Raw genomic sequence first — 13,191 nt, 5'->3', positions numbered from 1 at the left:
TTTAACAGCTTGGATTTATCCTATTTAGCCACGGATATAGCCCATGCACCTGTGAAGAGTGTGTGTTCCTATGGCAGTGAAAGAAAACTAAGATGAGGCACCAAGACATGTTTTGAAAAAGCCTGTGGTTGGGGAGCAGTAAACTAGACAACAGATCAAGTTATCTGCTAGAAAGTAGAGCACATTCTTAACTGCAAATTTGAAATACATCACAGGAAGAAAGCAAACAAACTTCTTCCATCCCTGCAAATGTACTGGCAACCTGCCATCCATCCAGTCTTTTTTTGGAGTTTGGGATTTCTGCCTTGCACTTCTGTGCTGGGGCGTGGAGCTGAGGAAGAAGGAAGAGTGACCAGGGCTTTTTTCTAGCATTTGTCCCTACCTCACAGCCCCAACTGTGCAGGTTCCTTCAGCAGAACAAATGCCTCTGGGGGTCATGCAGTGAGTGGTAGCACCACTGTCATCTGAACATTTCCCTGCTGATGCAGAAGCTTGCAGAAATTCTCAGGACACACATGGAGTTTTCCCTGGTTTCCAGGGACGTTCATCTATGCTGCAACACCTGACAGGTATGCCTCTATCTGTGTGCACTGGGCTCCAGTCAGGCTCACCTCCAGGACTGCTCAGGAGAGGCTCTTCGTCAGCAAACTGGCCATGGGGGCCATGGGGGGGGGGGGGGGGATGGCGTGAGTAGGCTGCTTGTATCCAGCTCTGTGTCCTTACAGCATAATGAAAATGGAATGCCCTGGGAAATAAGGGTTTAGGTTGGTAGGTCTTAACATCCATTAACATCACCAAGTCAAACATCATACGGAACACAAGATGTAGTGTTTCACTTCGGTAAGTTGTTCTCAAGTAAGATATGTACTTAAGGATGTTGTAGCTGGTAGAAAATATTCTGGATTTAAAGGCATTATCTGCTGCCAGTTTCTGTTAGCCAATGCCCATATTCAGGAAAACAGCACTCAGCAAAGTACATGGGTTGCCAGTATGCAAATCTTTGCAATTTGGAGAGTGGATGTTGCTCTTTTAGCAGGTATTAAGTTTAATTTCCTTCATCTCAGACTGCTGGGATCTTAATTTCCTTTGGGGGAAGAAGGTCAGGACCATGGATCTTTTGCCCAAGAGGTCTTGGATGTGGATGTCTGCTGCTTCGTTTGATTTCGGCAGGAAATTAGGGCCTTGAGTATTTACAATCAGTTGTTGTAAAGCCTCCTGTTGGAACTGTTTGCACTTCGGTAAACCATGCTTATGAAATTAAGCCTCTTGAGATCAAAGGAGTGAGACCTGTATTACTGAAATATTTTATAAACTAATGTACCTTGCTTATATAATCCTGTTCTCATTGAATTTGGTGGCAATTTGTCAGAAAGAGTAAGAATTGACCATTATTAACCTTGAGAAGATTCCAAGCAACGTGATACCAGACATTTTGTTATCTCCAATCACCTAGTGTCTGCTTTGTTTTTTAGGAGTTTTGTTTACACTGCTGTGTGCCTTATAAACAGTTTGCCATTTACTGAAAAAGTTATTTTATGAATGAATGAAACTCATGATTTCCTGTAATAGCCAACTGCACTATCAGAAGGTTCTGACTTATTTTCAACTAAATTGTCAATGAGGTGGCAGCAGGAGCCCGCAAACCCTCCAATTGCTGGGGCATACCGAGCTGATTGCACTGTGAGTGTCCTCAGCCGTCCTCCTTCATTCATGGCTTTCTGTGTATTTTGTTCTCTCTAAAATGATGTAGGGCAGGCGCTTTGGCTTGGTTAGCAGGGTAAATCTTTCTTAATAGTTAATAATAGGCATTTGTTTATTTAAGGTAACTATTAACCATTTAGACTGTCACTGCCATCATAACATCAATCAGTGTATATCATTCCAGTATTTAATTCAATAATTCCATGTTTCGCTTAGACAAAAATAGGAATAAATTTAATTTGTTAATATTTCAGTGCTGGGTGACTTTTTTGTACTTAGTAAAACCTCTAACATTAGCACTACTGTGGACACTCACATTGATCTGTAATTTTATAAGATGAACCTATGCAGTATTGATTCTTAATAAGGTAATAAATGAAGAGAAACAAATTCTGACAAGGTTCTTTTTAAGATTCAGATTCAAAATATATATATATATTTTTTTCTTATGTTTGCATGCACTGGCAGATCCAGGAAAAAGTCAATCAGAATAAATTTAGTAAGGTAACACAGAAGTTAGCCCTCCAACAATGGTATGAATCCTGGTGTTTTTAACTGAAAGAGGCTCTGCCTCTGGGTGGAGTGCGTGTTCCTTTATGGCTTTAAGGCATGTCCAGAAGAAATGCTTCAGGTTCAACGTGGTGAGCTGGGCAAGGTGTTGGGCTCTGCTTGCGTACAGCCACCTGCCTCCATGTCTCTCGTAGCATAGGGTCCAGTTCTGGGGATTAGCAACATTTCCCTGACCCGATTAACTCTTGTTTGCATTCTGGTTGGAGCTGCAGTTGGGTTTTACTTTGGCATGGCTTTGCCATTCTGTGTATTCTGTGCTAAAATGCTGTGTTCCAGGTCAGGTTGACAACTGTGCCCACTAAGTCTGCTGTGTACAGAATGATGATTGTATATGTTATAAAGCTTGTAAAGGTTACTGGGGACCTGGTTTGAATGCATCAAGCATATCTGAGTCTTGACAACAAGAAATTCTGCAAAAATGTCAGGTTCTTGAAGCACCAGCAGAGGCAGTGTTGTGAAAGTACACAGACACGATTATAAATTGCAATAGGAGGAAGAAGGTCTACTTTCCAGAGCTTGTGAGAGGAAATAAATCCAAGCCCATGGTTTCTTTTTCTCCTCTCACCAGAAAGAAAAATGTCTAATGAATGTCTCATGTCTGAAACACTGGGCTGGATTCATCAAAGGGAGTTAGTAATTACCAAATTGAGAGAATCATGAAGCGCTTTTCTAAATTTGAAAGGCTCATCAAGAATAGATCAGGAGCAGGCAAAATTAATAGTTATGAACTCATTTCCATAGAAATGGACTTATTAGCAAGTATGCCAGCTGCCTAAAATTATACGGTCTTTTCATTGTGCTTGCAGGAAATAATCTTTTTTTATAAAAGGAATTTTGACTTTATTTTTTATTGCTCCTCTAAACTCTAGCTGGGGCTTGGCAAAATCCTTCTAAACTGGGCAAAGACTTCACTGGACAATAGAAATATTTAACTAAAAAGAGAAGAAAGATGTGAAAAGGAGAAGTGATTTATAGTCCTTAGATTCCATCAGGCTCTTCCCAATAGTGCAAACTTATTTCAGAGAAAAATGGAGTAAGTCTCAAGAAAAAGCTGAAAAATCTTTATAGGATAAAGTTTGGTTTAGTGGGATTTAATGGCTGATTACAGCATGAGTTACAGTCATCATCTTCTCAGTGAGTAGATTTTCCCACTTGTAGCATTTTGTCTTCAGCTGGTGGTTACAGATGACAGTGACCACAAAGCCCAACATTGGTCAGAAGCTACAAATCAGAGCGAGGAAAAGCTGAAGATTTGCCATGGCAGGGTGGAGTAACTCCTTTTAAAAAGGTCTGTAGTGCAACGCTGCATATCAAGGAGAGGAATTTAGATACAGGTATTGTGATGTGGAGTTATCAGCTAATGGAGCTCACAGCAGTAAATGCTAACCCGTAAGGTCTTCATTATGATTTAATTCATCTGTTTTTACTTTGGTAACTTCCATCAATTTCAGTGGAAAAGGCAGTGGTCTCTCACAAGATATTACAGAGAATGGTTAATAAATTGCAAGAATTACAAATCTGATACCAATCTGCCTGATAGGAAAGAAACCTCTGCAGGAGATGTACTACCCGGTTGAAAGGCTCTAGTCTGAGCCAGAAAGACACTCATTTTTCATGTTTCATCATGGGGCCATTATAGCTGTATTCAGTGAAGAGACTCTGAGCAAAGAGGGTGGATTATTCCATGGGGTTCTCTGTGACCCAGATACTGTAACACTTGGCATTGCTTGAAAGCCCAAGCTTTGTCCTGAAGAGGAAAAAAGGGAGACTATAGTTTTGAGAAAATCCATTGACCTGCTGTTCTGAAGGTAACTGGAAACCTGCTGGTGAATAAAGGAGTCCAGAAAGTCGAGTACTTGTTTGCTAAAAACTGTTCACTCAGTGGAGAAACTCTGTAAGGGATTGCTACTTAGATACAGTAAATGCTGTGCTTTCAGCACAACTCCATATGAAAGGTGGATCCTTATTTAATATTTGTTAGTATCACATGCTACGTGGTTTGCTTCTGAGACAAAGCAGAAAGCATTTGGCAAGCCCTGTTGTTCTTCCAGAGATGAGAATTCTTGGAACTGGGAGCACCACCTGCTCCAGGAGGTCACCTTTGCTTTCGTTTGTATGTTACCATTAGTTAGATCTCAGGAAGGTTTCTGTGTCTGAGTTGCTGCTCTTTTCTAGATGCTTAGTGTCTCACTTCCAGTCCAGGAGTGCATAAGCACGTCTGTCTTTAAATGAAACTTTTCTCTTGTATAGCAATACATTGAAGGTTCCTTGCTGTGCTAAGGATGCAATGAAGGTCTTTGCGTGTTTGTAGGCGCAAGAGTCATGCTTCTCCCAAGCAATTACTTCTGTTTGCTTATATAGGCAAGACACACACTTTTCTTAGGGAGATCTGAGTCCTGGACTTTCTTAAAAGTATAAAACTACTATTACTGTTACTTTTGAGATGTATAAAAGGAAAAACAGGAAAGGCATATTTGAAACATGATGGACTGAGCTGAAAGAAGAGCCAGTCACTGGGACGTACGGAATTAATTTATCAGTGCAGACTTATCTGACACACTGTTTAAGTGATGAATCCAAAGCAAAACCCTCCATCAATGGTTTTGTTCAGAATTTGAAACTACTCGTGCATGTTTGTGAGTGGCAACTATTGGATTGAACAGATTGAACCTAAACTGCAGATCCAAACATACCTTGACAGGCCTAATATCCACATCCATAGTTAGCATAAAGCTCATCTCAAAATATCATTTCTGCATTGTGAGCAAATTCATTTTATGTAATTTAGATAAAACAAACTGCCAGAAGTGATGTGGAAGACTGTGAAGTTGAGTGCTCAATCGTGATGCCCACAGTGGTTACGCTTTTTAACAGAAAAAGGCTTAATTACATCCCTAGTACTCTGTAGTGATATTCCTCTTAAAGGGCTTTTGCTGGTTGTCTGGTTGGCCACCCAAAAGATGCCTTTACAGCTTCTGTTTTTGCCTGGAGGTGGGTATTATCTTCTGTTAGCATGGAAAATATTTATCCTCCAGGCATTGAAGCATATGTTTGTGTTGTTTGTTGTCAGAAAGAAAACATGAAAATCAATAATTCCTGTTTAGATTTTTTTTCCTTTACAACGTGCCTTCAAAAACATATGGCAAAAATAGTTTCTGCCTCTGTGCAATTGGGAAGAGGAAAAGAGTGTTTAAGTGTCTGTTTTTTGTAGCAGCAGACTAAAACTTTCTTTGAGCACAACTCTTAGTGTCTTTGAGGGCATGTGAATAAATGTCCCATGGAAGAGGACTGAGGGTGAAAGTACAGAGAGTGGGTGGTGCTCAGTGCCTGCAGGCACAGGACACGTCCCTCGGCTCTTGTTCCTAGTAAGAGCACATTCAAGATGTTAGAGTGGCTAGCATGCTGCAAGTTCAAATTTTATCCTATTTTATGAGCTTGGACTCTGAAACTTCAGAAATACTGATCAAATCAGTTGTTTTTTCGATGCAATATGATTAGATGGTTGGGTCAGCAGTCAGGTTAGCTGCCTTTCCAGCCTGCCTCTGTGCTTTGCAAGCTGCATCAGATCTCTACAGTGCAGGTGTCTGGCTGTGGGATCGGGGCAGGAATTTGTATGTTGCTTTGTAAAATACCTTAATTTTTGTGGAAGTAAAGCACTGGATGAACGGATGTCTATTTTATAAATAGCTCCCTGCTGTTGATTGCTGATGGTTAAGCCTTGGTGTCTGTTTTCTTACCTGTAACTCGAAGATAAAAATATCTGTCTTTCTAACCCGAGGATTAATTATTAATATTTACATATTGTTGGACCAGAGGAGAGAGCTAAGTGTTGTTGTTAACAAAAGGAGAATTGGTTTTTAAATAGAGCTCTGAATGCTATGCATTTACATCAATTTCTTTACCTTTAAGCTTCTATTCCCAGATGAGAAATACGTAATGATCACCATACAATTACAAGTCTGCATCACTGATGCAAAGAATACTTTCATGAATCGAAAATAAGGAAATTCTACCCCACATTCATCATCATGTATAATTTCCGCAAATCCATTTTTTCACTGAGATAAAAACAAGTTTGCATTTGAAAGACTTGTTTTTCCCCAGAAAAGCTCATTTCTGATACTGCATGAGGAATGGTCAAGTATTCTGTTGTTTTGGAGCATCAGTATTTGCAGCAACAACATTATAATAATGTTATATTGAATAATTTAGCAGTATCTGTGCAATGCAGTTCCCAGGGTTTGGGTTTTATTCTGTAGGTTCATCATGATTACAGAGAATGAACGCTTGAGTTTAATGAGTGAGATGACTCCATGTCAGCAAACTTAAAGATGTACAAGATGTACTGTCACCTTATCTTTTAAGTATATTGCCCAGTGTGTAGTTTGATTTAGGTTTCTGTCAGTGTCTTGGAGTCTGCATGTTGAATTCAATGATAAACCTTCTGTTGAATAGGAAAAAGAAGTCAAAATATATTTATATTTTGTTATTAACATCCTACTGATGTTTCTTTTATGGGCATTCTTTTTTTTTAATTTTTATTTTTTTATTTTTATTTACTCCAGAGCAAACATCTCCTCCTATGAGATCCTGCAGATGGACTTTGAGATTGACAATGCTAGCAGCCTGGCAGGAGCCCAGCAAATTACCTGGCAGGTGGAGTACCCTCGAGATGACTCCCTGAGTGAACTGGTGGTCTCTGAGATTTTTGTCAGCCGAACAATGTTTGCTGGAATTGTTCCCCTTGCAATGGTAGGAACCTGCTGCTGCTACTTCTTGCTAAATGTTTCTGTTGATTCTCAGTAGTATTCAAGGGAATGTGAACCATTTCATTATGTGCTACTTCCTATGCACCTGCTGCAAATGACTGAAATGCAAAAAATACATTTCAATAATATTTTATTTACCTGATATGCCATAATGACTCCTAGGAAACCATTTGAGTCTTTTGTGTAAATCCTTTACCGTTTGTGGATTATTGGCCTGGTACATGGTAATAGCTCCTTTGGCACTATTGTCTTCTGGTGTATTAATGTGACTGCCATGCATGTGCTCTAAGGGTAAATGGTGCAATTAGCTGGGACATTTTCAATGAAATAAATTGTCATGCATGTGTGGGGAAACTTCATTGCTAAACCAAACAACTAGACCTTTTTCTGCTTTGCTGTTCCCCACAGAGCCACACAAACCAGTGAGCTGCAAACTGTCAATTTAATAAAAGGTCCACTCAGAGACATAGAGAAATGACAAAATATTTTCTGAAGACTTAGGTGCTTGACTTATTTTCCAGGCAGGGTTTAAGGTGAACAAATGCAGAAGAATCACAGCTGATGGCTTATTAAAAAAAAAAAAAAAAAAAAAAGGCAAGTATCTACTTCTAATCTCAAATGCAGCAACTTTGAGCTGACACAATTCCAGTGATTTCAGTGGGAATATTCTGGTGTAAAAGAGTAATAGTGATATTTATGTAAAATGGAAAAATGGATCTAGGAACCTTTAAAGGGATAATTGTTTTTCTCCAGTCTCTTTCTCCTTTTTTTTATTCATTTAAACAAAGTGAAAAAAAAAAAAGAAAAACTGAGAACCTGGCTCTTACACCAGTTCCCTGAGAAACACCTGGTCAATTTGTTTACTTTCTCATGAACACTTGTCCTTCCTTCTCAGTCTGTCAGTGTTTGTTCTGTTACACTAATTAACCCAGAAACACTGGCATTTTCCTCTGCATGGCCACTAGCTTTCCACAGTCGGGCAAAAGCAAGGAAAGATACTTCTAAAAGTAAACAAGGCCCTAAATAAGTATTATTTCCAGTTCCTACTGCCAAAGGCTGCACTTATTGGCAGCCCAATGATAGAGGAGAAATTATATGCAGAAAAGTCAATAGAGAATTTTCTTCCAGTGCTTTTTTGAAGCATGTAAGCAGTCAGCATGGCTAGAGAAGATGAAACAAAACTCTGATTGTATGGATGGAATATTATCAAGTAGCGATGATGAATCGGATATAATAAAAACAATGTGGTGTGTGAACTGACTTCCATACAGCAGTGCTGTGTCCAAATGGATAGCATGGATTTTGTGCCATGCCGAGCACTGCGGGTGTAAAATAAATAAATAAATAAATAAATAAAAATAAAAAAAATAAAAAGCAAGTCCAACCCAAAAGCTCATTGTGAATGTTGGATCAGAGATCAGAGCTTAGCTTCTGTCTGGCAGGGTTTTGCCAGGGTTTCACTTCATCTCTTTGCAGTTATGGCAGCTCTTGGCTGCTTAAGCTGTCTCTAAATGTCCTTAGATGAAATCTGAGGCTGGACCTGAACTGGAGCTAATCTAATCTCAGACACTTTGTCATTATAAACTAACTGTGGAGTAAAGCAAGAAACTTCCTGTGTGATTTTATGACCTTACTCCTTAAATGGGGGTCTCATGTAGGGTATTATTTTGTTGCTGCGTGTGAACATCATTAACTTGCTTGATCCTAGGTTGACAGAAGAACTGATGACAACAGTGGCAGGAACAACAGCTTGTATTTGCATTTCTTCCCTGTACACTTGCCAGTTTGCGGTGCTGCTTCATTTAATTGTCACTAACTGGTGCAGGTTCTGGCACTGTGTTGCCCAGTCAGGAGCAAAAAATAATTGCTCTGTGCATCGTGCTGTGCTGTTCAGAGATGCGTGTTCCTGAAGCCCAACGTTTCTGACCAAGCTAAAGACATTTTAACATTCATTCCTCTTCAAGATTTGCCTGACTCATTAGCAAGGCAGCCTCCCTCTGAGTGCAAGTGGTATCTAGTGGAGAGTTTTGTCATCTCCTGGGCCTTGGTCTTCCAGAAGAGTACCACCGAAGGGTCCAGAATCCTGTGAGTTTCCATGCCTTTGCTGTTGTACTAAGCATAAATTACTTGCACGGAGCATAAATTACTTGTTCACATGGGTGAAAATGTGTATCTCCTTGGAGAATTTAAGGTTTGAGCACAACATTTGGTTCTTGATTTGCAGGAGTGAATGTTCTACTGAGATTACCAAAACCTCTTATTAAGGGGAACAACGTCCACGTTGCATGAAGAAATGCAGTTCAGTGTCAGAGGAAGAGATTTCCTTCCACTAAGTGGACTGAGATGGATGTAATCATAGTTTACATGCTTATTGGAGAAGGAATGAACTGTGAAATTCTGCAGAACATCAATGAACTTTCTTAAGAGATTTAAGATAGGACCTGAGGGAAAGGAATGGAGCTATCAGGAGAGGGTCAGGCTAGGTGTTAAGGAAAGGTTCTGCACCCAGAGGGTGCTCAGGCACTGCGATAGGCTCCCCAGGGCTGTGGTCACAGCCCTGAGCTTCAGGAGTTCAAGAAGTATTTGGACAGTGCTCTCAGACATAGGGTCTGATTTTTGTGTGGTCCTGTGTGGACCCAGGAGTTGGATTCCATGATCCTTTTGGGTCCCTTCCAACTTGAGATATTCTATGATTCTGTGATCATAAGACAAATGTTAATGTATGCATCTCTGTAGGCTGCTTTGGGTCTTTTAATATGAAGAGATCCCATCCATATAGTCTAGAGTATCTGTGTTTTGTTGCTGCAGTTGATCATGAGTTCATCTTTGTTTTCCATGCTACTTTCTTAAACAAGCAATATAAAACAGAAAGAGCCCCCAGATGACTTTTTCTGTCATTGCATTGTGGTGACTTGAGACAGCAGTGGGGATATTTTCCTCGTTAGCAGCTTGCTTTTTTTTTTTGTAGATAAAGATGTGGTAGATAGACTGCATGGTAACATTTGAATAATAGCATGATGAAAAGAGCTGATTTCTTGCTTTACTGGGTTTATGAAGCTCTTAACATCAAATCTGATGTTCTTAACATTTACATTTGGTAGCAAACGTGAGAGAGATTTTTTTTTAATTATTTTTTTTTTTTTTTGCTTTGGGGTTTTAGTGAAGATACAGCTGATTTTTGCACATTGTGTAGCAAAAAATAGTTCCTTATTAGCAGACAGTCTTGCTATAATGAATTAATATTGCAGTTTATTTCTGGCAGTTTATCTCTGGTATCAAATCAGAAGTACATTAATAAGCACTGTTTTGAGATGCAAAGAAGGAAATAGGGCCAGGGAGAGTCTGCAGGTGAAATGCTGGCCAAGCCTGCACCCCTCAGCTGTGCTCTATGTCTGTTCGTTGAGGAGGTGTCTGACTTAACTCAGGTAGAGCAGTCTGACAAATGGTAACGCCTGTATGCTGGGTACAGAAAGGAGCTTTTTAAAGCCTTGTAAGGACATTAGGAAGTAACTTCGTTCTCTATGGTAGCTGTAAAAATGCTAGGGGAATTTTTTTTCATCTTTTTTTTTTGGAAGAGGAGGACTAAAATGTAATCTTGGACTGTTGGGAATTGCCCCAAACTATTCATTTTCATTTGGAATAAATCTGAATGTTACTTATTGCCAAATTCAATGCATTAAAAATACATAAATAAATAAAACATTTGCAAGAGAATGAAATGAAATTTCATACTGAAAGAGTCCTCTTTCTGCATCATTGGGCCGTTCTTCCCAAATCCTTGAGCTTCTTCTAATTGAAACATCCAGTTTAAATAATTGCACAGGGCCAGACAGTTGGGATTTCCAAGGGAACTACATCCAGATGGAAGCAGCATAGCTCAGTGGTTCAGGATTTGCTTTCTGAAAGTCATCTCTCCCCTTCTGGGTGGGCAATGTAGACATTGTGTGGAGTAGGAGGGTGCGCAGAGAGGACAGAGTGGGAATGTGGCTAACACAGCAGAGAAAAGAGAAAATACCAAGATGGGTGATCACAAGTGCATGCAACCTCCACCTGTCTCAGGAGCTGGTTTGGATGACAGCCGTGGTAACCTGACTGCTGCAGTAAGGACTTTATTTGTGGAGTCATTCTTATGTCTCTGCCTGTAAATCAGATGCCTGCTGAGAGGCTTCAATCCTGTAGCCCTTATTATACGTGTAGAGGAACATAGTGGGAACTCTCTAGTTAAGCTGTACCATGATTTCCATTGCTCCCAGCTGCTGAGGTGGGTGTGGGAAAGGAGGAAGCAACCTAATCTGCCTACATTCAGCCAAAGCCTTATGGGGAAGAAACATTTGGTTTTATGAGGATTGTTTGGAGATGTGAAAAGACATACAAGGGTAAATGGCCACTCCAAAACAAACAGAAGAGTTTTTCTGCGTTCAAACATGGACTTATTACCTCCTAGCACGTGACTGGAGCACTGATTCAAAATCAATTCAGAGTGCAAAGCACTAATGGTATCACTGGCACTGTTTCCAGCCTTACTTACAATCTGATCCCAGATGGTATTGCTGTGTGCATTTTACACCATTTTAGAAACAGATTGTTTATTTTGTCCAGGATTCAGTGTTCATTGACTTAAGCTGGGATGATCAGAGAGGATTCTGGGCCTTACATACCTATCCTACCTAGTGCTTGTTTTATAAAGTAACTGATCACTTGTGTCCTTGAAGTGTTTATACTAATAGCCTGTCTTTTTTTTTTCCTGGATGGTTTTGTTTCTGTAAAGAAAGCTATATTGGAAAATTCCCCCCTTCTGAGCAAGAAAATAAATTTGATAGGATTTCTTAATTGCACATATGCATAATTCTGCTCTTGCATTGCTGTAGAAGTATAAAATATGTGTATTGAGAAAAGATGTCATAAAATACCCAGATATAAATATGTAAGTGTGGGAATAGAAATGTTTTTGCAGAGTTACATTGTTTAGAAGGAGGGAATGTGGTACTGAGATATGCTTACAGTGATAAGAAAGTTTAGCAGGTGACCTTGTAAAATGCAGACAATCAGACTCCTTAGGACAATTAGGTGAAAATCATGGTGTCAAGTCAAGTCAGATAAGTGAAGAAACATTACCACTTCAAGCAGTAAAAATGTCAAAAGAAATTTGAAATTTAACAGGCCGGCGACTGAAAGCCATGCATTGTTTGTGAAGCATCAGATAGATTGTGAATCTGGATTACCCACTCAGTGGGGAAACAGGGGAGGGTCCTGCCATCAAAAGGTATATAAACTGTGTTTTGGAACTAGTAGATGCGCTCTCTCCTGCTTGTGGGGCGCCTGCCATTGCAATCGCGAATAAATTACTACTTCACTGAGATCCTCGCCTGAGCCTAAGTTATTGGCTACGGAGTGTTTCTCACATAAGGAAGTACATGATTGTTTCTCCTACTTTTTTCAGACTGCTTTAGCAGTGGTCAGTGAAATTCTAAGATTTTGGACAAGAGACCAAGAAAACTCTTAGCACCAAACTGTAACAACCTCTGAAATCATGCTGAGTGTTAGTCCCAGAAGCTGTGTGGTTAGGTTCTTGCTAGGAGGAAATGTGGATTTGAAAATGAATTAAAACAGTCTGTCTGCATTCCTCTATAAATGCAACTTCACAGATCATTCTAAATTCATTTTCTGTGAACTGTCTCACATAAAGTACATGGTGCCCCATTGTCCTGTAACTGCTAGAGCATTTTGTGCTAGTAAAAGGGATTGGATAGGCCTTTATACATAGTGAAAAGAAATAAATGTTAATTCCTAAAACTCCATGCAAATTATCAAATTATTTTTTTTCCTTAAGTACACTATTATTATTCAGTATTTATGTAGCACTTTATATTTTCTGAACACGTTACAGGCATTAATTAATCAGACCTGAATACGCCGAGCTTGATAAGAATTGAAAATTACGTGGAAATTAAGTCACACTTACTCAGTTTTACCTGTTTCTGAATGATTTGTGACTCACTTTTTGTACCCCAAAGGTACTTTTTAAAACACTTAGGAAAAAATCTCCCAATAATACTGCTTAATATCTCTAAAAACTGTTTCAGTTAGAAAAGAGGTAGGATTTATACCGTCAAGAACTAATGACAGCACAGATGAGTGGCTTTTGAAGACT

At 39.5% G+C, this 13,191-nt stretch overlaps 1 protein-coding gene across 1 annotated transcript in view; it reads left to right on the top strand.

Moving 5' to 3' along the window:
- Window positions 1-13,191, top strand: part of TMEM132B (transmembrane protein 132B) — a gene marked incomplete at both ends in the record, with an annotated part of 259,315 nt that overhangs the window by 167,715 nt on the left and 78,409 nt on the right. The window contains one exon of the mRNA XM_082773713.1: window positions 6,837-7,023. Coding sequence (XP_082629839.1) covers window positions 6,837-7,023 — 187 coding nt within the window. The remainder of the gene's footprint in view (window positions 1-6,836; window positions 7,024-13,191) is intronic.

Source organism: Aythya marila, assembly GCF_965140915.1.
Source record: "Aythya marila genome assembly, chromosome: 17".
In the NCBI taxonomy this organism is placed as follows: Eukaryota; Metazoa; Chordata; class Aves; order Anseriformes; family Anatidae; genus Aythya; species Aythya marila.
This window is presented reverse-complemented; position numbering and strand designations above follow the sequence as displayed.